This window comes from Myotis myotis, unplaced genomic scaffold (assembly GCF_014108235.1).
Source record: "Myotis myotis isolate mMyoMyo1 unplaced genomic scaffold, mMyoMyo1.p scaffold_m19_p_15, whole genome shotgun sequence".
NCBI classification, from domain to species: domain Eukaryota; kingdom Metazoa; phylum Chordata; class Mammalia; order Chiroptera; family Vespertilionidae; genus Myotis; species Myotis myotis.
The window spans coordinates 15,436,837-15,458,701 of NW_023416319.1; the positions used below are offsets into that span (position 1 = coordinate 15,436,837).

The following is a 21,865-nucleotide window of genomic DNA, read 5'->3' on the forward strand; positions in this document are numbered from 1 at the left end:
AGGGCTTGCTGTCCTTCCGGGGCCAGGACTGATTGCCCGGCAGGCAGCAGGAGGTGGGATTGCCAGAGGTGGGGAGCCCTGCCCTCCCACCCCCCCATGCCCCAGTATGTGAGGCATGGGGAGTCCCAGCCCCTGGATACCTAAGCTGCTTCTCAGCATATTCAGCAGCTAAAAATACGGAAGGGCTTTGCTAAAAGGTACCCACCCAGGAACTGCTAAGAGGCAGGAGGCCAGATGCCGTGAAAGAAAGGTTCCTGTGCCTGCCATTCCCTCCATTCAGCCACAGCCCGGCTGCCCACTGCCAGGACTCAGCCTCCACTCCATTAACTCTGCACTTCCCAGGCCCCAGGGCCTTGCGTCCCCCTCCCTGCCCTGCCCCCAGGGCCTCAGGGGGTGGCAGTATTTGGAGATTTGCCCCCCTCTCTGCCCTGCCCCCAGGGCTCCAGGGGGTGGCAGTATTTGGAGATTTGCCCCCCTCTCTGCCCTGCCCCCAGGGCTCCAGTGGGTGGCAGTATTTGGAGATTTGCGTGAGCCCTACAAGGCCTAAGGTCTCAGTGTCCAACCCCAGCCTCACCTACTCACTGTAAGACCTTGACCAAGTTGGACAGCTTCTCTAAGCTTTGCTGTCCTTGCCTGCAAAAGGAGGGACCACACCCCCTGCAGTGGTCTAGAAGTCTTTGAGTCTTTGGTGGGAAGGGCTCTACTCTGGTTGAAGGACAGGCAGGCGGGGCATTTGCCTGGAGGCTGGTTTGGCACTGCAAGCACCTTGCTCTTACTAAGCATCAATGTTGCTTAGGGCTGGCTGGGGTCTGATGCAGACTATGGTGGGGGACTGGGGCGCCTCTTAGCACCACCCCTGCCTACATGTCAGGGTTGTAGCAAAGGGGGTGGAGTCTGAGTCAGGTTCTCAGCCAACACTGGCCCAGCCTCAGAACACCCTCTCCCTGGGGGAGGGGGAGCTTGTTGGAGATGCAGACGGGTTGGGGTGGGCCCCCCGTCTGAATTTGTAACCAGCTCCCCAGAGGGTCCCGTGGAGAATGACCAGGGTGAGCATCACTGGTCCTGGCAGAGGAAGCACTCAGCTCCTGTGAGTTCTGTCCCTCTCCCACACCCGAGCCTCAGGGCTCTCTTGTCACAGGATAAGACCCTGCCTGCCTTTACCCCCCTCACATTCACCCCTCACCCCATCCCGGCCACACACCACCCTGGGGCAGTCAGCAGCTGCATGAACAGGGAGAAGGTGGCCATCATGTGAGGAAGGTACCCCTGCCTGGACTACTGGCAGCCAGGGGATGGTCAGTGGGCCACTGTGATCCCAGGCCCAGAGGGCTTCTCGTGCTGGACCAGTGGGAAAGTGGGGAGGGTGGGATGGGGAGGGGCAGCTCCTCTCTGCCATCCATTCTCTGCCCTTCCCTGGGCCCCAGTCAGCAAAAAAGCCTGAGAGATGAATTCCTTCCTTGGGAGTGGCAAGTGTGCTGGGCAGGACATAGCCACCATACTGTGCTCCCCTTCACTGGGAATCCTCCCCACCATTGGGCTTCACGGGCACAGTCAGGCCCGGGCACAGTCTCTCCCTGCCTCCCTTCTGCCCCAAGGAGATGAAACTGCCAGGTGCGGGGAGGGGCACATGGGAACTCTACCTTCCTGATCCTTTGGAGGCAACAGATTCAGCAGATCCTCCTGCACCCCATCCACCCTGCTGTTTTCATTCCTGTGGGTGGGCTTGCAAACCACTGCCCTTCCCACTGGGTAGGGTGACTGTGGGCAGTGGCTGAACCTCTGTTTCCTCATCTGTAAAATGGGGGCGATAGGACCTTCCCCTGAATGTGGATGTGAGGATTGAAAGGCATGGAATTAGAATGGGGTAGGGAGGATGGATTTACAGAAATGCAGGTTCCTGGGCCTCGACCCCAGCATTCCAATTCACTGAGTTCTGAGCCCAAACTTTAGGAAACATTGGACTGTAGGAGAGGGGGCCCCTCACCCTTCGCTGTGTGGGCTAGTTACCTTGGAGCTTACCAAGTGCCCCCAAAGCCCAGGCTCCCCCACCCCCAGACTTGCAGAATTGGAATCTTGGGAGTCTGACCCTGCTGTCCATTTCCAGCAGGTGGACCTAGCTGACAGTTGGCTTAGTCCAGAGCCTGAAATGGGCATTTTATTTGACCCCCGGGGGAAATGAGAGGCATTTCCTTTCATCTCCAGACAGATCCCAGCCAGGTGCCCAGCATTTTAGAAGCCTGTGCGGCTTCCCTGAGGTTTGCAACTAGAAGAGGTGGTGGGAGGGGCCTCCTGGAGGGCACCTGGAGGCAAGGTTGGGTTCATTCCTGGCAGGGAGCTTGGGTCTAGGGCAGGGGCAGACTTTAGTTATAGGATCCCACAAATACATATTACTTGGAGGCCAGTTTGGAGAGGGGGGAACTGTCGAGGAAGATACGTGAAGGGGTAACATTTCAGTAGTGACTTAAAGGTTGAGTGGGCATAAGCTAGCAAGGCCAAGAATGGGGGAGCCCTGCTGGGGTGGGGAGCAGGCTGCACAGCGGGCAGGGCCTGGGTCCCAGCAGCCAACCTCCAGAGCCTGTGTCCCTGTTTGCGAAGTGCGTGGGAACCTACCTCGTCCTCCCGAATCCGCGAGGATGGGGGAAGGAACCTAGGAAAGGGCACGAGCAGCCTCTGCAGCCCCTCCTGTCGGGCCGGGGCGGGCCGGGGCGGGGCGGGGCGGGGTCGGGGTGCTGGCGGCGGCGGGCGGGCGTGGCGTGCGGGGTGGAGCGGGATGGGCGAATCCTGCCCCGAGGCCGGACTGGCAGGGAACCCGCGGGCAGGCGCGGCGCGCAGTGCGTGCGGCTGCGGAGCGCGCGGCTCGCCGGCCGCGGGGATCACATGAGCTGCGGCGTGGGGACCCACCGCAGCCCGCTCGTGGGCGCCCTGCAGCCGCAGCCCTGCAGCCCCCGCTCCCGCACGCCCTAACCATGTCTATCTGTTGTTGCTTCTTTTTCAGGGACTATGGCAGTTCCAAGAGGAAATCAGGTAAGGGAGACTCCGGGCGTCCTCCCCTCCAGCCTCCCCTCCCGCTTCGTGCACGCTCCTCTCCGACCCTGCGACCCTGCGAAGTACTTTCTTAGGGGGTGGGGGTCCGTGCCCGCCTGCCCTGAGGTCCTGCGGGACTGGGGTACCCCCTTCTTGCCCCTAAGATCTCTGGTACTTGCGCCTTCTCCGCCCCCCCCCCCCCCCGAGTCCCCCAGCCGTCCCTGTGGGAATGGAGTGGGTGCATGGGGAGTGTGGGGGTGTCTCTGGAGGGGCCTAAGTCCCCACAACTTGGCAGGCGACCTTTCCCCGCCTCCCCCGGGCTGCGGTGCCCACTGCTGGACACTGCTGGGCACCGCTCTGACTGCTCCTTGGGTCCTTCCCGTGGCGCGGGGTGATGGGAAGGTTAATAGAGACGCAGGGCTTTCCCCGCGGGGCTGTGACGTCCAGGACTGGGAAGGGGTCGTACTTGAGTGGCTGAGTTTTCACCCTGCAGCGCAGACTTCCCCCTCCTCCTCCCCCTCCTCCTCGTCCCCCTCCGGCTCTGAGTGCGCTCTCCTTGCTGCGGGGGAGGGAGCTCTGCGTGGCCGCAGCAGAGACGGGAGTGCGAGGGGGCCCAACCGCCCAGGCCCGGCAGGTGCCAGGGCTCACCCTGAGTTTGCCAAGCGGGTGGAGACAGGGAGAGAGGCGGAGCCAGCCCTCCAGGCGGGCGCTGTCCACTGGGGTCAGAGAAGGGTTCTCCCGGGTGGGGCAGGCCGGGCTAGGCGGATGCCTGGTGTGGGTGGGGTGTCGTTGATGGGGGAGGGTGGTCCCTAGGAGTTAGGGCTGTGTGTGTACAGATGGGGGGAGCGCGCGGACTGCATCCATCCATGTTGGCATGGGTACTGCCTCTATTTATGGGGGTGGTGAGTTATGGGGGTGAGCCGCCCTCTGAGGACGCCTGGCCCTTGGGGATGCGGGAAGTGTGTATAACCACGTGGCTCACGTTAATGGTTCCTCTGGGAGGCATGTATCCGAGTGCCCTGGCCTGTGGATGAGCAGAGGCGTGTGTGTCTGTGTGTGATGGATGGAGGGGTTAGGGGTTGGTTGCATAGTGTGTGTTTCTGAGTGTGGGTTTCTCTGTTCTATGCATACAAGAGTTTGCTCATACGCTTACTGGGATTGGAAAGTTGTGTCCTGGGTGATGTACTGGGCGGCATGTGTGTATGTGGGGTTGAGTGGGTCTGCATCGTTGCGTGCTGTGAGGCTGTTTACTTGTGTGGGTGCACAGACGTTGGGTATGTGTGCCAGTGTGTTGGGGTCTGTTTGGTTGTGGGTTGGAGCCTGTGTTCATGTGTTTGGTTCCCTATTTGGGGGGGCGGGGGGTTGTGGGATGAGATGTGTGTGCTCGGCCCTGTCACCTGGGCAGGGGGTGTCTCTGGAGTGCCCGCCCACTGATGCAGAAGGCCTTTCCTCCGTGGCCAGGAGGACAGGCTGCCTTATGACCCTGAGGAGCTGCAACATCGCCTCAGCTGTCACTAGCAGTCACGGCCCCCAAGAACTGGGAAGGACCTGCAAACCTGGGCCTGTGTCTGGACAGCCCCCTCCCAGGTGACTTGCGCTGGGCCTCAGACCATAGTGTCCTGGCTGAGCCTGGGCTCAGAATCTGGCAGGTATGGTCTTAGGTAGGTTTATAACCTCTGCTTCAGTTTGCTCATTTTCTATCTATCTCACATGTAGCGCACGATAACTACGACAGAAGTATTAGTTTCTCATCATCATCAGACTTTCTGAAGCCATGGGACTGGGTGATCCCTTTTCCACTCTGGGCCTCAGTTTCCCTCCCTGAAGTCAGGGGCTGGACCAGATAACTCCTCAGGTCCCCCCACCCCCAGCCTCTGAAGCTCAGGTTCTGTGCTGCTTCTTAAGCAATGCAGGCCCCCACCCAGGGAAACCTCACCCAGTTCCTCTGCCTTCCACTCTCAGGCCGGGAAGAGGCTGGATGGAGGAGTTTAATTTGCGCTGGTGTGCTTAGGATAATGGCCACTTAGCCTCGTGGTTAAAGTGCCAGCTCTGGAGCCGCGGCAGGAGTTTAGAGCTTGGCTTTCCTCCTCTGAGACCCGGGGCAGATATCTTACCCTCTCTGTGCCTGCTCTCTCATCTGTAGATTGGGGATAGCATTCATACACATTGTCAAAAAAAATTCTCACACATTGTAATGGTTCATTTTACTTAATTTATGTGTCACCTTGGCTCAGCCGTGGTAAAGCATTATTCTGAATGGTTCTATGAAGGTGGGTTTTGAATGAGATTAACTTTTAAATTGGTGGACATTGAGCCCGGCCGGTGTGGCTCAGTGGTTGAGCATCAGCCAATGAACCAGGAGGTCATGGTTTGATTCCTGGTCAGGATATATGCCTGGGTTGTGGACTTGGTCCCTTCCTAGAGGCATGCAGAAAGCAGCCGATCGATGTTTTTCTTTCATCATTGATGCTTGTATTGCTTTCTCTCCCTCTCCTTTCCTCTCTCGAAATCAATAAAAACTGATATATCAGTGGACTTAGAGATTACCTTCTATAACAGTGATGGCGAACCTTTTGAGCTCGGCGTGTCAGCATTTTGAAAAACCCTAACTTAACTCTGGTGCCGTGTCACATATAGACATTTTTTGATATTTGCAACCATAGTAAAACAAAGACTTATATTTTTGATATTTATTTTATATATTTAAATGCCATTTAACAAAGAAAAATCAACCAAAAAAATGAGTTCGCGTGTCACCTCTGACACACGTGTCATAGGTTCGCCATCACTGTTCTATAACATGTGTTGGCCTCATCTGGCCAGTTGAAGGCCTTAATAGAACAAGGACTGACTTCCCCTGAGCAAGAAGTCATTCTGCCAGCAGACTGCCTTTGTACTTGAACTGCAACTCTTCCCTGAGTATTTAGCCTGCTAGCCTACCACATCAGATTTGGGGCTCACCATGCCTCCATAATCATATATTATATGCATACCCTGTCCTGTTTCTCTGAAGAACCCTGACTGATACACACCTCATATGGTTATAATGATGAATATATATATATATATATATATATATATATATATGTGTGTGTGTGTGTGTGTGTGTGTGTGTGTGTGTGTATGTGTATGTGTATGTGTATGTATATATGCTTAGAACACTGCCTGCTACCTGGAAAGCTCTCCCAATGTGCGAGCTAGCTACTGTTATAATTTGATGAGCATTTACTGTGTCCTGGCAACTTTACAAATGTCTCCTCACTTGTTGCTCAGAGCCACGTTGCCTAGTGGGTGGGTGGGTAGGATTCCCATTTTGCAAATGAGAAACTGAGGCTCTGAGAGGATGGCTGCCCAAAGTCTGTGGCAAAGTGAGGATGTGAGTCCAAGTTTAGGGTTCTCCCCTGCTCTGTTGTGAAGCTCCCAGGGTCCTTTTAGCGAGGGACATTTGCACCGAGGAAATGGATGCTGTCATCACTTTCTCATTTTAGACCCCAAAGCCCCAGCTCCTAGGAAGATCTCTAGGAGGGAGCTCCTTGAGCACAGATCTGAAGCCAGGCCTAGGGAGGGTGGAGTCAACAGGGAGAAAGTTCTCGACAGAACACAGCCTTAGGGCGGGGCAGGACCGGGGACCTTGAAAACAGCCTCAGATTTCTGCTCCTTCCTGCATCTTCCCCACACCCATCCACCCTGTTGCTCAACCCAACATCTAGAAGTCACCCTTGACTCCTCCCGTTCTCTCACCTGCCAACCTGACCTCCAGATCCGTTCAGCTCTCCCACCTCCACCACCAGCCCCTGTTGGAAAGCCTCTCATCTCTGCCTGCCCACCAGCTCCTTCCTTGGCCTCTCTGCTTCCACCCTTACCCTTCTACCCTTTTATCTGCACCATAGCTAGAGTGAGCGCTCCAAAACACATACCAAATAATGAGCTTTTCTGCTTAAATGCCACCAAAGGCCTTCCCATCTTAACCAAAGAAAACTCCTTATCTCAGCCGACAGAGTCCTGTGTGCTCCTCCTCCCTCCTCTCCCGCCCCCCCCCCCCCCCGCCATCCTGCCCTGGGCTCCTATCCTCTCCTCCTCTCCCCACCCCATTCCCACTCCAGCACTCTCTGCTCAGCCATACCTTGCATACACTGAGTCGCCAGATTATTATGACCACCCCATCAGTACTTCATTGACACTTCCAAAAATACTGAATATTGAAAACTTCCTAAGCAAATACTCTCAAGGTTTTATTATTATTACTAGAGGCCTGATGCACGAAGATTCGTGCAAGAATGGGCCTTCTTTCCCCTGGCTGCGGGCACCGCCTTTGCTCCGGCCCGGAGCCGCCTTTCTGCCTTCCCATGCTGCCCAGAGTCCCAGAGCGGCTGGGGCAGTGAGGAACACCCCTGGCCCCTTGGGACCTGTGTGTGCAAATTAACCCGCCAGCTTTGTTGGGTTAATTTGCATACTCACACCTGATTGGCTGGTGGGTGTTGTGAAGGTATGGTCAATTTGCATCTTTCTCTTTTATTAGTGTAGATTATTTGCATAACTAATTCACTTCATTGTACTGATGGGGTGGTCATAATAATCTGGCTGGTCATAGCCGGGCCACTCAGTGTACATCGTTTGTTCCCTCCATATGGCCTTTATTTACACTTGCTGTTCCCTCTGCCTAAATGCTGTTCCCACATGGCTAGCTCCTTCTTAAGATTTCTGCTTAATTGTCACCTGGGAGAAGCTGCCCCCATCCTCCACTGCCTAACTGCCCCCTCAACTCACCCTGCTTCTTCCCTGCACCTCACTGAGCACACTCTAATTACCGTTTGCTTTCTTTCTTTTTACTTCCTTTATTTTTTTCCACCACCTTGAGAGTGAGGACCTTGCTGCAGGCCTCGCACCAGCTCTATGCTAGGTACTGTGTCATGTGTTGAGGTTACAGGAATGTGTCTGCCTACCTTCGAGGGGTTTACAGTCTTCTAAGTGTGGTGAGCTGTATTTACAAGGATGTATATTAGATGTTGGGAGTGCCATGATTACCTGAGGAAGAGCAGTCCAGGCCAAGGGCACAGTGAGTGCAAAGGCCCTGGGTTGGGAGCATGCTGGCTTGCTCGGGGCAAGGCAGGGAGGCTTGTGGCTGGGGATGGAGAAGAGGGGAGGTCGAGGTGGTAGGAAGTGAGAGCAGAGATGCAGCTGGGGGTGGGGAGAGCAGCATAGACCACCGGGGCCTTGAGGGCCATTTTAAGGATTTTGACTTCCGCCGTGAGATAAAGCGCCACTAAAGCAGGGGTGGGGAACCTTTTTTCTGCCAAGGGCCATGTGGATATTTGGCCCTTGGATGGATATGAACATCATTCATGGGCCATACTAAATTATCAACTTAAAAATGTGCCTGCTATACTGGTCAAACATTTCATTAACTCACCCGTAATGCCTTGGCAGGGCCAGACCAAATGATTTCAAGGGCCTTACACGGTCCAGGGGCTGGACATTCCCCATCCCTGCTCTAAAGGGTCCTGAAGAGGGGGCTGTGACCTGACTTAGATCTTAGAAGCATTTTTCTGACCGGTGACAAGACAGATGAGCGATGAGGACGCCAGCTGCAGTGGGGGCGCTGGGTGTGGTGACGGTGTGGGCTGTGAGGGGGAGTTTTACTGGGCGCTGGGAAGAGCCAGGTTGCCTGGGCTTCCTGTCTTGGTCCCACATGTTGCTGGTCATGTCATCTCGGCTCTGTTACCTCCCCTGTTCTGTTGTGTTGGTCAGGGGTCAACTAGAGAAACAGAACCAGGAGGAGCTATGTCTGTATTCAGAGATTTCTGCAAGGATTTGGCTGACTAGGCAAGTGTGAAGTTCAAGGGCAGGCTGGGGTTGTGGTCCACAGGTGAAATTTCTTTTTCTTTTCTTTTTTTTTCCTTCTTTGTGCAATTTCTTTTTTAGTGCAGCCCCAGCTCTGCCCTTAAGGCCTTTCAGCTGATTGGCTCAGTCCCCCCAATCTGCCCCTCCCCCCCCAATATCTACATAATCTCACTGAAAGCAAAGTAATTATGGACTTTATCACATCTGCAAAATATCTTCCCCAGCAACACCTAGCTTAGTGTATGGTTGAAAAGTTGACACACAAAACTGTCACTCCAGTAAAATGAAGTCGTTATCAGAGCAGCTACCTGCAGGATGGTGCAGAGGTTCAAGGAGGTGATGCTGTTAGAGGGCTTTGTGCCTGGCAATGGGAAGGGCCTGTTGCTGTTAGCTGTGATTGGCCAGGTGAGGGCTGCTCTGGGAGCTCAGAGCGAGCTGGGGCTTCAATGGTGCTCTCAGCTCTAGGAAGCGGCGTTCTCCGGGGCCCATGACTGAGGAGTTCTGAGTTGCGCCACTAGGGGGCGCAGGAGGCCACGGATCTTGTGGACTCCACCTGGCCCTGGGATTGTTGCTGGGCTGAAGGACTGGTCGTCTTCCCAGCAGTTCTGTGAAGCTGCCACTAGTGTAAATGCAAATAAGGTTGCTCAAGAGTGTTGTAAGTTTGTTCTTTGGAGCAAGTATGGATGCTTCTCATGAAATCCTGTTTACTTTATACTTTTCTTTGGAATAACTGGTGAGCTCAGGCCAACTTCCATTTTAGTGATCATAAAACCTGCATTATTATTATTGGACAGAATTAAGGAGATCAGCGTTACTGTAGTTACTTCAAGAAGCATGTTTTGCTTGGAGGTAAGAGTTAGGTTTGGGCATCAGACAGACAGGGTTTGAACCCCTTCTCTGCCGTGCGTTTGCTCTGTAACCCGGAAACTTACTTAACCCATGACCTTCATGCCCCCATATGGAAAATGGGGGTACAAATTGTACCTGCCCCGATTAAATGTAAGGGTTGAACTAGCAGAGGGCCTGGCACATAGCAGGCTCCCAATAATAGTAGCTACCATTGTTGTTTTAGTTATCAATGGGTTCTGGAAGGAGGAGAGAATTTGGTTTTACCTTTGCTTTGAGAGTAAAGACCCACTTGAAGCGTTTATTTCCATCTGTGAGCCCTGGGCCTGGCCCAGAGGAGATGGACCTAGTCCTAGACTCAGCCATGGCAGAGTATGCTGCAGAATTAAGAACACGGACTCCAGAACCAAAATGCCTAGCTTCATGCCCTAGCTCTGGGAAAGTCCTTAACTTGCCGGTGCCTCAGTTTCCTCATCTGTGAAATGGGATAATGATAGCACTTTGTCAGATTGTTTGAGGCTTGAAGGTGAGTTAATGCATATGAAGGGTTACCTCCAACACTGTGCTTGGTCCAGTAAACACTCAACTAAGCTGCTTTTATTGTGAATAGGAGACGCACCTTAGGTGTCTGGCTCTCAACCAGGAGAGACCGCTGGCTGTAGATGTGCCCTCTGCCACGAGGGACTCCTTGATTAGACGGGGGAAGGCAGTGTGTGCACCATCTCGTAATGGCCAATAAGCCTACAATAACCCAGGCAGGTGGTCTTGCCCCCCCTCCCCCCCATTTATAGACCAGGAAAGGTAGGTTAACGAACTTGCCCAAGGTCACCTAGCCAAGTCGACAGGGGATTCGAACCCAGTCCTGATCCAGACCTCTTTCTGCTGAGATCTGTTCCTTCCTGAGCCAAGGCCTATAGGGGACCAGGACGTGGGCTCTGAAGACCTCTAGCAGGCAGTTCCCAGTGGGAGGGACCTGCCCCAGAAAGAGCCCCCTGAGGTTTTAGAAGGACCCCCTTGGTCACAAGGGATTCCTAATTGGATAAAGGGTCTCTTTGCAGAGTATGACTAATATCCCCTTAATTTCTCTGTTTATGAATTTGGTTCCTAATGAGATGGATTTTCTGAAAGCAAAGACCCACACACATATACCAGCTACTATAGAAAGTTAGTTGGCCTTCTCCTTTTAGAAATGAAGCAACTAAGAGAGGGGCTGTTGCCTGGCTAAGGAGAGGGGTGGGCAGAACCTGGGTCCTGCTCAGCCCACTCCCATGAGCCCTGGGAGGAGGCGGAGGCAGAGTGAGGGGGGCCATTGTGCAGCAGAGAAAGCAGCTCCTAAGACTTCCTGTGTCTCCTCTTCCCCCAGAGGATGCCCCAGGACACAGAGCAGAACCAGCTCTCTTGGCCCGGGGCCTGCCCTGCTCACCAGCCACAGAGGGAGACGGACAGAGACAAAGCAGATGCAGCCGGCGTCACTCCCCCAGTGTGCAGGGTTCCCTGAGGCTCCCATTCCTCAAGCGGTTGCTGGTCCCTGGCCTCTTGGAGCTCACAGCTCAGCTGAGAAAGCAGGGCATTGTCAGGGATTCATTAACGCATACAAGGCAGGATGGATTGTGATCCTCAAGCTGCAGGAGTCACATAAGAGGGGGGCTAGAGACGTGTCCTGGAGGAAGGGAGAGACAGATGAGCGAGGGGTGGGCAGGCTGGGGGGGAGATCATGAGCAGGGACTCGGATGCTGGATGAGTTTGAGAAATCGAGGGAAGGAGAGGTGTCCAGTCTGGCAGGAGAGAAGGGCTAGGGAGTGGGCGGGGGCGGGGAGAGGGGCCGCAGGAGATGAGTCTGGAAAGGAAGCCTTCGAGAGAGCATCAGCAGGACTTTTCCGAGCATCTCCCAAGGCAGGCCTGGGAGCCTGTATGCCGGTGGGAGTTCCTGTCTGCCCGAGCCACCCCTCGGTAGTGAGGAGGCCCAGGCTGCTCCGCAGGGATGGCCAGGATATTCCTGGCACCGTCCGACGCCAGTCCCCAAAGCGGGCGTGTCTTGTGAAGGCATCGCCTCTGGCTTGTCTCACCCGGGCTGGTGTTTTAAACAATTTTTAATTTTCATGGCTGCAGGTCCTCAGCCTGATGTCATCCCTGGAGTTCAAAGCCAACTAATTGGGAGTGAAAGGAGGCTGATGGATTGGGCAGCTCCACGGCCAGCCCACGTGGCACTGATGCTCACGTGTGTGTGTGTGTGTGTGTGTGTGTGTGTCTGTGCCACAACTCCCTCAGCCAGAGGCAGCCCGGCCCCCCAGCTCCACTGGTCTGGACACACGGGGCGGGGGTGGGCGAGGAGTCCGCTCCCAGGACGGAGGCAGCTGGCCGGTAGCCTTGACGCTCAGCCCCGCCTAGCCTCTTTCTGCCCCCTCGCTCCTGCCACGGCTTCTGCGGGGAAAACAGGCCGGTGGTCTGGCAGGGAACAGCATGTGCAAAGCCTGTAGGTGAGCTTCACAATCTCACCAACCGACGTCCAGGCTCCCTGGCCCTGCCCACACCTACTGAGCCAGCACCTCTGGGGGCGGTGCCAGGAAACAGCATTCTGACAGACTCCCCAGGGATTCTGAGATCGAGCTAGGGTTGACTTTTGGAGGGTCATCCACGTGGGTTGATGGCGGTGTTCAGGGTAGATGGGCAGTGAGGCGGCAGAAGGATCAGCGTCCTGGGGATGCACAGTGACTGGATGGAGCCTTGCAGATGCAATTTGGTTATCGCCCAAATTGGGGGGCTAGGCCAGCACGGGAAAGGGGGGCCTATCAGAGGACAGTGAGCGCTGGCCCAGCTTTTGGGGCCTTGGAGAATGGCTGTGGAAGGGGCCTGCCCAGCCACTGGCCTCCCATCTCGCCTCGTCGGAAGGCAGTGACCAGGCTCCATCTGCCTTTTGTTTCCATCCGGTTTTCTTCTTGGGGGAGGACACACCCGCGTTGCGGTCCAGCAAAGAAATGCTCCCCACCGCAGCCCGCGGCCAGAAAATAACTTGTTTCTCACTTCGGCTTTTGGTTTACAGACATGTGACAAAAGAGGCCACATTTCCAGTAGTGACGGAGCCAGTGGAAAAACAAAGATTTGGGGAAATGTGCATCACTTATTGTTTTAGCACCTTTTTCTGATCTGAAGTTACTTTGTTTAGAAGGAGCAGTGTGGCGTGTGTAGCTGCATTGGCTTGTGGCCTTTTTATAATTGGCCAGTTGTGAAATGTGGAGGCAAAGAAAAATCGTTTCCAAAGTTTCACTAAAACTTAGATGTTTGCGGGGGGAAAAAAGTGGTTTTCCCCAACTCTTGCTGCTTTGCCCCCCTGGATCTTGTCATCGCCACGCGTGACCCCATCAGCTGGTACAAAGATGGGTTTTGTTACTGGCAGACCTGGAGTCTTGTACCCAGAAAACTGGGCCATGTCAGAAAGTCCCTTCACTTCCCTGAGTTCAGACGGGTGAGGCACCCCCTCTGCTCCTTCTGCAGTGCTGCTCCTGGCTCGGGGGGCGGCATTGTCGAGGGAGCCCCGCAGGATCTGGGGGCTGCCTTTCCCATTATCCCAGGTCACCCCAGCTCGGCCCTGGAGCACCTTCGGCTCCGGAGTGTTGGATCTAGGTCAGGGTTGAGTGCATAACTGTTCTGGCAGGAGGCTGAGGACCTTGTAAAGCTGTGATGACAGGCTGGTGACAGGAGGCCAAACCCAGACTCTCTTTGTACATTGGCAACGGCCCCCCAAGGAAACCTGCACATTTTAACGCCCCTTGCCCCAGTTCTGTCTCCTGGTCGGTCCGCTCCCTCCCTGCAGCCTGGTGGCTCCAAGTGCACCTTCGTAGGTTCTCATTTGCATCTGATCACAGGGTTCTGATTAGAGGGCCCTGTCCCCACCTTCTTCGATCACCTCAGTTGCTCTCTCTGCTCTAAGCTCAATCGACACTAGTAGCAGCTCTCCTGGAGGCGGGGGGGGGGGGGGGGGGCGCGGGAGGGTGAGGGGTAGACGAACCCTCAAGGGCCGAATTGATAGGAACGAGTTTCTGAATGGACACTGGCACTAGGCGTCCCTTCTGGGCTTTGATGGTTCCTGCCAGGCCGCAGGCTGACCTCACTGCTCCGCCACGGCTGTCATGTAGAGCTGCCCAGCGTGCATCTGCGCTCTTCCTCTGCGCCAGGCCCTGCAGTGGGAGCTCAGGGACACTGAGGTGGATCCAAGGAGGTCCTTGTCCTCAGGACTCTCAGTCGGGCCTGGGAGGTGAGCAGGTAAACAGCAGTTATAATGCAATGCCCTGGGGTTGGGGCAGAGTGAGAAGGAGGTTTGTGAAATGAGCCCTGGTTTGCGGAGGTTTTTATTTTGTTGGTTTTTTAAATATATTTTTATTGATTTCAGAGAGAGGAAGGGAGAGGATAGAGAGATAGAAGCATCAATGATGAGAGAGAATCGTTGATCGGCTGCTTCCTGCCCGTCCCCCACACTGGGGATGGAGCCCAGAACCTGGGCATGTGCCCTGACTGGGAATCGAACCGTGACCTCCTGGTTCATAGGTCGATGCTCAACCGCAGAGCCGCGCCGACCAGGCTGGCGGAGGGTTTCGAATGAGCCAGCCTGGAGAAGAGAGCGAGCTGCGGCAGCGGGCAGCTGGTCCGTACTCTCAGCATTAGCCGTCGGAGGTGCCACTCTTCCCGACCGGGCTGAGGCGTGTCCTCTACACCCCGAGCACCTACCGGTAGGGCTGCTATGCAGAAGGCCACTCCTTCACTAGGGTTGTTGAAACTTTAAAAAGTTCTAGGTGTAAAATGACTACGTGCGCCCGGGTGGGAGAGAACTTGCCTCAAGACCCTTTCCTTGTCATTAGGAGGACTCGCTTCTGTGGTCTCCTGGGGGATGTAGGTCCTTGCCTGGGAAGGAGGGCGTGACTTCTGACTTAATGGTTCCCCAGCCAGGTGCCTGGCACTAGGAGGTGGTCATTAACCACCTAATAGACTGGTCTCCCTGAAGAAGGGATCGCCAGCCAGTGGGTTTCCCCAGTGGCTGATGGTCCAGAAAGGACATCAACCACAGAGAAGTGGTCCCACCTTCCCTCTTATGTAGTGAGCCAGGGCCCTCTGAGCACTGGGCCTTCTTCCTGCTTCTCTCCAGGTGGAGGCTCTGCACCAGCCAGAGGCCCTGCGCTGTCGTGCCAAAGGGTTAACTCTGGTTCTTGGGGGAGCTCACACTCCTGACCCTCCCCTGTCCTCCAGCCCCCCCCCCTCCTCCCCCGGCCTTCTTGGCATAGCTCGGTCACATGAGAGCCAGATGTGGGGATTTCCCAAGTATTGACGTGCTTGTGTGTTTATGTGGCATCTGAGAGCTCGGGATTGTGCCTGGCCCTCCCGGAGCAGGAGAGGGACGGGGTGAGGAGAGGCCCGGGGTACCCAGCACACACCGTGGGGGCTGCTCTGAGCCCTGTTCCTACCAGACATTACAGATAAGCCAGTTGTTCTTGCTTAGACTCCCATTTCCTGCAACATCCCTCTTCCCATAGACCATATTGCTTAGAGATAATTTTTTAAGTGTCTTTAAAGGGCTTTATAGCAGATACTGGGAGCCGGCAGTCTTCCAGGGATTTTCTGCCGGGTTTGGGTACCTGCCCGTGAGCCACTCTGCCCAGCACAAGCTGGGCTCAGGGTCTTCGCCAGCCTAAGAAGGCCTGTATGTGGCTTAACAGGCAAACCTGGACTAGAGAGAGTGCAAGGTCCTGGTGCAAAGAATACCCCAGGGCAGTGGGGTAAGCCCCGCCATGTGAAACCCTTGGGACCGAGCACAATGAATGTGCATCCTCCCATGAGCCACTGAGGATTTATTGGGCACCACCTACTGTATTCAGGGTGCTGTGAGGATGCTGTCAGGGTTAAGACCCTGAAGGAACTTAGGATCTGGTTGGAGAGACTCATAACAAATTTTGAATAAGCTCCTACTATGTACCAGACACTTGCTAGGACTGTAGTGCTAATCAGACATTCTGGAGCCAGTTGACACAGTCAGTGAGCAATTCAGAGATCCTGCTCAGGGCAAGATGAGGGAAGCTAGCAAACTGTGAAAACTGGGTCATCCTCAACTCTGGCCCTCCCTCCCACCCCTCTCTGACTCCATTGAGGGCAGTGTCCAACCAGATGTCAGCTGAAGCATTGTGAGCCCTGCCCCAAAGTCAGGGTCCAGTTACAGATGCCAGGCCTCCAGGACTCAGCCCTGATTGCACCCCTACCCCATTCCAGCCCTAGTGTGCCCTCTGGTCAGTCTGGGCGGCCTCAGGGAGTGAGGATGACCATGAGTGGCAGCTCCACCAGGGCCAGGAAGGTGGATGAGGGAGTCACGCTGCCTCCCGCAACCTGCGTAACTCCTGACGCAGGCAGGAACACCTGGGAAAGCGTCTGTGATCGTGAATATCTGTGCCCTGTCTCCAGAGCTTGGAGACAGATGGTGGAGAGTCAGTTGGTCAGAGCCAGGGCCCCCAAACTGTGCACATGGTAGATGCTCATTAAATGATTAGCAGCTGATTCATTGATCATCTGGTAGCAAGAGTCCAGTCTTGAGAACACAAGACATTCCACTTGCTGTGGCCCTGGGCTGGCCATTGCTGTTGACTCCGTCACTCACTCCTGGCTCTCATGGAGACAGCCAGGGAGGGAGACGGACTACAAAGCTGGGGGCCTGCAGACCCAGCAGCTGCTCACTCCCATCCTGCTCCACGGGCCCCCGTTCCTGCTGCTGCCTCTTCCCCACAGCTACAGGCTTTGCTAGGGGATAGCCCAGTCGTTGGGGGAGGACCACCAAGGCAGACGCTCCAGGGAGGGGGGTGGCTGGGATCCTGGAACTCTGAACAGAGTTGAGTTTGTCTCATCTCTGCACACCAACGCCCGGCATGGGGAGAGGGGGGAACCTGAGAACTGAGGGGGGAGGCTGCAACCCAAGGGGCTTGCTGTGGGGTCAGGCAGCAGCTGCTGGGAGCGGCGGCTCAGAACCTCTCCTGCCTTCCCACCCCGAACCCCTCGATCCACCCACACTGCCTCTGACTAACCACAGCACCTGTCTTGTCTTTAACCAGGAAGCTTCGGGTCCTTTCAGCAAATGGAGGGAGGATGGCAGACCTGCCCACCACCTCCTGCCCGTGTAGACCCTCTAGGCAGCTGCAGTGCCCCCTGGGCTCCCTGGCCACTCTGCCAGGGCCAAAGTGCCTTTGAACTTAGTCCCTAAGGGGCTGTGGAATGGCTCCAGGCCCAGCCCAGCCTCCACTCCACCCCACCCCATTCCCCACCTGAGCCGGGCAAACTGACTGTTCTCTGACTACAGAGCTGAGTGGCCAGAGGGTCAGCAGCGCATTCCTACCCCGGGTGGGGCTGCCCCCACGCAAACCCTGGTTTCTGAGAAAGGCAGCTCCTGGGGAAGGAGGCAGGCCCCTTCGTACTGAGAGCAGAATGAATAGGAATATGGCTGCACTTACAAAGAGAAGCCCAGCAGAAATAAATGAGCTTCCCTTGGCCAGTGGCCAGGGAGGATCCAGAGAATGTAGTTCCCTGTTTTAGGCCCCTTTGTTCCCAGCTCCCGGCCAGCCTGCCTGGGCTCAAGCCTGGGCCATCACTTCCTTGCTGTGGGGCCTTGGGGAAAAGCCTTAACTTTCCTGGGTCCCACTGTCTGCATCTGTGAAATACAGATTGTTGTAAGGATTAAATTAGGTAGGGCTCATAAAATGTTTGGCACAGTGCCCAGCACTAGTGTTCAGAAAGTGGGAACTAGTGTAATTGTTCTAGCCCCAGCCCTGCCACTCACTTGCTGTGTGATCTTAAGCAAATGTCTTCCCCTCTCTGCTCCTGAGGGTCCCTAGGCCTGGCCTGCCATCGGGGCCTATCTTCCCCAGCTGCCAGCAGCCAGCCCCATCCCTGCCACTGCCGCTGCCCTCTGTGTGTGGGGCGACTGGTGGGGAAATTGGGGCCCTGGCACTTCCCACGTCTACTGCCACCCACCCCCCGGTCCCTGTTCCCCATTGGGCAATCGGAGCCTGGCAGCTGGGGGAAGGGACCAAGAGGTTGGCCAGCAGGCCCCAATCGGGCAATCAGGGCCTGCAGGCTGGGGGCAGCCCCTGTGTTGAGCGCCTGCCCCCTGGTGGTCAGTGCATGTCATAGCTGACCAGTTGTTCTGCTGTCCGGTCAATTTGCATTATATATATATATGTATATATATCTCGATTGATTTCAGAGAGGTAGGGAGAGGAAGAAAGAGAAACATCAATGAGAGAGAATCATCAATCGACTGCCTCCTGCATGCCTCCCACTGGGGATCAAGCCCACAACCCAGGCATATGCCCTGACTGGGAGTTGAACCATGACCTCCTGGTTCATAGGTCGACTGAGCCACACTACCTGAGCCCACGTGACTTTTGATTGGAAGTCATGTTTGAACAATTGATTGCTTGCTTTCTTAGCCATCTTAATAACACATTGCAGACCCGTAGTTTTATTGCTAGCTTTATCCAGTGGCCAGATAAGTTTCTATTGAACGAGTACAAAAAACATTTTACATAAATGTTAAAGGCATGCTTTAAAATTAAATACCTATTGCATTTTGAAGTTATTTATTACATGTTCTTACAAGCTAATATCTTTTTAAGGTATGATACTCTGTAAAACACTGTGTAATATGAAACGAGAATTCTCATGATCCGTCTGCAATGTGTTAATCTGGGACATCCTTTTTCTGAATGGCATTCATTTCATTTTCACCCCTTTTTTCTTCTGCTCTGAGCATGACAACCTATTTCAGGGCCCTTAAAGTGAATATATCATGCAAATTAAGCTACTTCTTTGCAAATTACTTCTTAGTGAAGGACTTTTAGCCCAGTAGGGCTGTCCTGAAGATTTGAGCCATTGTATGCCCAACAGCAGTACAGTGCCTACAAGGGATGTGCTCAGGGGAAGAGCGGCCCCTCTTATTACCACCTTTATTTTTTAAAATCGTTTTTATTATTAATTGTTGTTATTGTTAATCTTCACTCTTTCCCACTGATTTTTAGAGAGCCTGAAAGGGAGGTGGACAGAAAGAGAAAATGTTGGTTGGTTGCCTTCCAACATGCCTTGACCAGGGCCAGGGATCGAGCTTGCAACTCAGGAATCGAGCCTGGGACCCTTCCGTCTGCAGGCTGATGCCCTATCCATTGAGCCAAACCAGCCAGGGCCTATTATCACCTTTAAGTAACAGGGCTAGCAGCTGTCAGCCCCTAATCCAGTGATGGAGAACCTATGACACGCGTGTCAGAGGTGACACGCGAACTCATTTTTTTGGTTGATTTTTCTTTGTTAAATGGCATTTAAATATATAGAATAAATAGCAAAAATATAAATCTTTGTTTTACTATGGTTGCAAATATCAAAAAATTTCTATATGTGACCCGGCACCAGAGTTACGTTAGGGTTTTTCAAAATGCTGACACGCCGAGCTCAAAAGGTTCGCCATCACTGCCCTAATCAGTCAATGGCCTGAAAGCAGTGGCTGCGTTTCCTGGTGGCCTCGTCAAAAAAAGGAAAAGAAACGCCTGGAGTCTGTAGGAAACCTAAGAAATCTAGCCCTGTGCAAAGTTCAGCTGTACAAAAGGAGAGAAAAGACTAGAGTACGGCAGATATTTAGAAATCAGTTCAGGGCTGCAGTGAGGTAAGAACAATAGAATTCCCACAGAGGGAGAGGTCTCGAGTGCTCAAGAACACTGAGATGTTGGTGGAGGAGAAGGGGGTGGGGGTGTATGCATTCCATTCGGGGGCCCCGGGCAGGGTCTCTGCTTCTCCTCCCCTCCCTGGAGCCCAGGGCGGGGGCTGTGTAAGCTGATAAGGAGGGTGACCCTGCCCTGGTCCCCTGAGCTCTTGGTTTGCTTTCTTTCATTCTCCGAGGAGTTTGTGCTGTTGGCTGTTCTCACTCCGGTCTCTCCCACCTGGGCTCACAGCCCACTCTGGATTTATTAGTTGGGATGGGCGGAACTCGCTTGACACCAAGGAAGGAAGGATTCCTGGAAACATGGTTTGAGACTAGATTTGGGTAAATTGAACCCAATCCTCATTGCTCTGGAGTTACTCAAAGCTAAAAGGAACCTTATTATCCTCCTATATAATAAAAGGGTAATATGTAAATCGACCAAACGGCGGAACGACCGGTTACTCTGATGCACACTGACCGCTAGGGGGCAGGCGCTCAATGCAGGAGTTGCCCCCTGGTGGTCAATGCGCTCCTACAGGGGGAGCCCTGCTCAGCCACAAGCCAGGCTGACAGCTGGTGAGCGCAGTGGTGGTGGCGGGAGCCTCTTCCACCTCTGCAGCATGCTAAGGATGTCTGATTGTGGCTTAGGCCCGCTCCCTGAGCCATCAGTCGGACATCCCCCGAGGACTCCCAGGCTGCTAAAGGCCACAGACCAGGCTGAGAGGGACCGCCCCGCCCCCCCCCCCCCCCCCCGCCCAGTGCATGAATATTGTGCACCGGGCCTCTAGTGACCCAATAGGAGTCTCTTTCCTAACTTAGGGCTATGCAGGGTTTTTAATGTAGTGCTTTCTTTGACTTCTCATAATCACCTGCACCTGACAAGAATCAGGTTCAGCATCTAAGTGTCCTCAGGTGTATTTGGCCAGGACATGCAGGCACTTGGTTTTCTCTGGGCCTAAGTTCTTGCTGGTCCTGCAAGCCAAGAGTGGTGGCTGTGGCAGAGATGGAAGAACTGGGGGCTGGCAGCGGAGGGACCCGTCTCCACACCTCCTGTCTCCCAGGCACACACTGCTTTAGTCACCAGCTCTGCCCTTGTCGTCCACTCCCCACTGTGTCCCCCTCCAAAACCTTTCACAGGCGTTAGGCCATATCACTTTTAAAACAGCTCTGCACAGAAGACAGGTCGTTATTTGTATCCTTCTGTTACAGAGGGAAAGGAGGAGGCTCAGATATTTGCCAAGTGCCCAGAATCTCAGGGGAAGAAAGGCAGAGTAAGCACAAGGCTCAAGATGAAAATACATTCTTGCTCCAGCTCGCCATCCTCTGCACCTCCGGGATTATTTGCTTTTTTCCTTGAGTTTCCATAGATTGAGCATGTGCTCAAGTTTTCCCTGGAACAGCGGCCTGTTTCTCTGGAAAGACTCTTCAGCTGTGGTGCACGCGTACTGTGGAGACGAGCACGTTTCTGCGGGAAGAGTCTAGGCCAGTGGTTCTCAACCTTCCCAATGCCGCGGCCCTTTAATACAGCTCCTCATGTTGTGGTGACCCCCAACCATAAAATTATTTTCGTTGCTACTTCATAACTGTAATGCTGCTACTGTTATGAATCGTCATGTAAATATCTGATATGCAGGATGTATTTTCATTGTTACAAATGGAACATAATGAAAGCATAGTGATTCATCACAAAAACAATATGTCATTATATATGTGTTTTCCGATGGTCTTAGGCGACGCCGGTGAAAGGGTCGTTCGACCCCCAAAGGGGTCGCGACCCACAGGTTGAGAACCGCTGGTCTAGAACATCAGAGAAGTGACTTGGAGACCCTGGGCCCAAATGCTTGATTTCACAGATGTGAGCATTGAGTCCCAGAGAAGTCAGGCCACTTGCCCAAGGTCATATAGCTAGTTCTCAGCAAAATCAGTGGTGCAGCTTCCCAGTCTGATGCCCTCCGGTTTCCACCAGACCTCGTGCCCCCGCTCTGTAGGGCCCTTGGTTCTGTCACCCGAGGAGAGGGAGGTAGAGACAACTGGGAGGGCAGGAAGCAGTTGGTTTGTGTCAGTCACAGCTGCTCATTTGGCGGCGCCTGCCTCTTGCTCCTTCACCCCATCTCTCTGTCTCCGTTTTCCCAGCCCCGAGCCAACAGCCTTGTCTGCCTCCTGGCTGGAGGGCTGGGGTTTGCGAGCCAGGGGTTCTCTGTTCATTGTAATGAGGCCGAGGGGGTCCTTCCCACCCTGGGAGACAGCTTGCTCGGGTGGGCTGGAGAGCAGGCACTCCAAAGGGGGGAAGTAGGGGGTGGGAACCATGGAACTGGGTTAATTCTGCAGATCCAGGGGACTGGGAAATAAATCATGTTTTAAAAAGGCTTAAAAAAAAGACAGGCTCATTGCTGGTTCGCTTCCCATTTTCCTTTGGAGAGAGAAGGAAAGACCTGCTTG

General features: G+C 54.3%; 1 protein-coding gene across 5 annotated transcripts in view; it reads left to right on the forward strand.

Moving 5' to 3' along the window:
* The window catches only part of SH3PXD2A (SH3 and PX domains 2A), a 212,677-nt gene that overhangs the window by 131,782 nt on the left and 59,030 nt on the right, over positions 1 to 21,865 (forward strand). For all 5 annotated transcript variants that reach the window (XM_036336085.1, XM_036336083.1, XM_036336087.1 and 2 more), the window contains one exon: positions 2,996 to 3,024. In XM_036336085.1, coding sequence (XP_036191978.1) covers positions 2,996 to 3,024 — 29 coding nt within the window. The remainder of the gene's footprint in view (positions 1 to 2,995; positions 3,025 to 21,865) is intronic.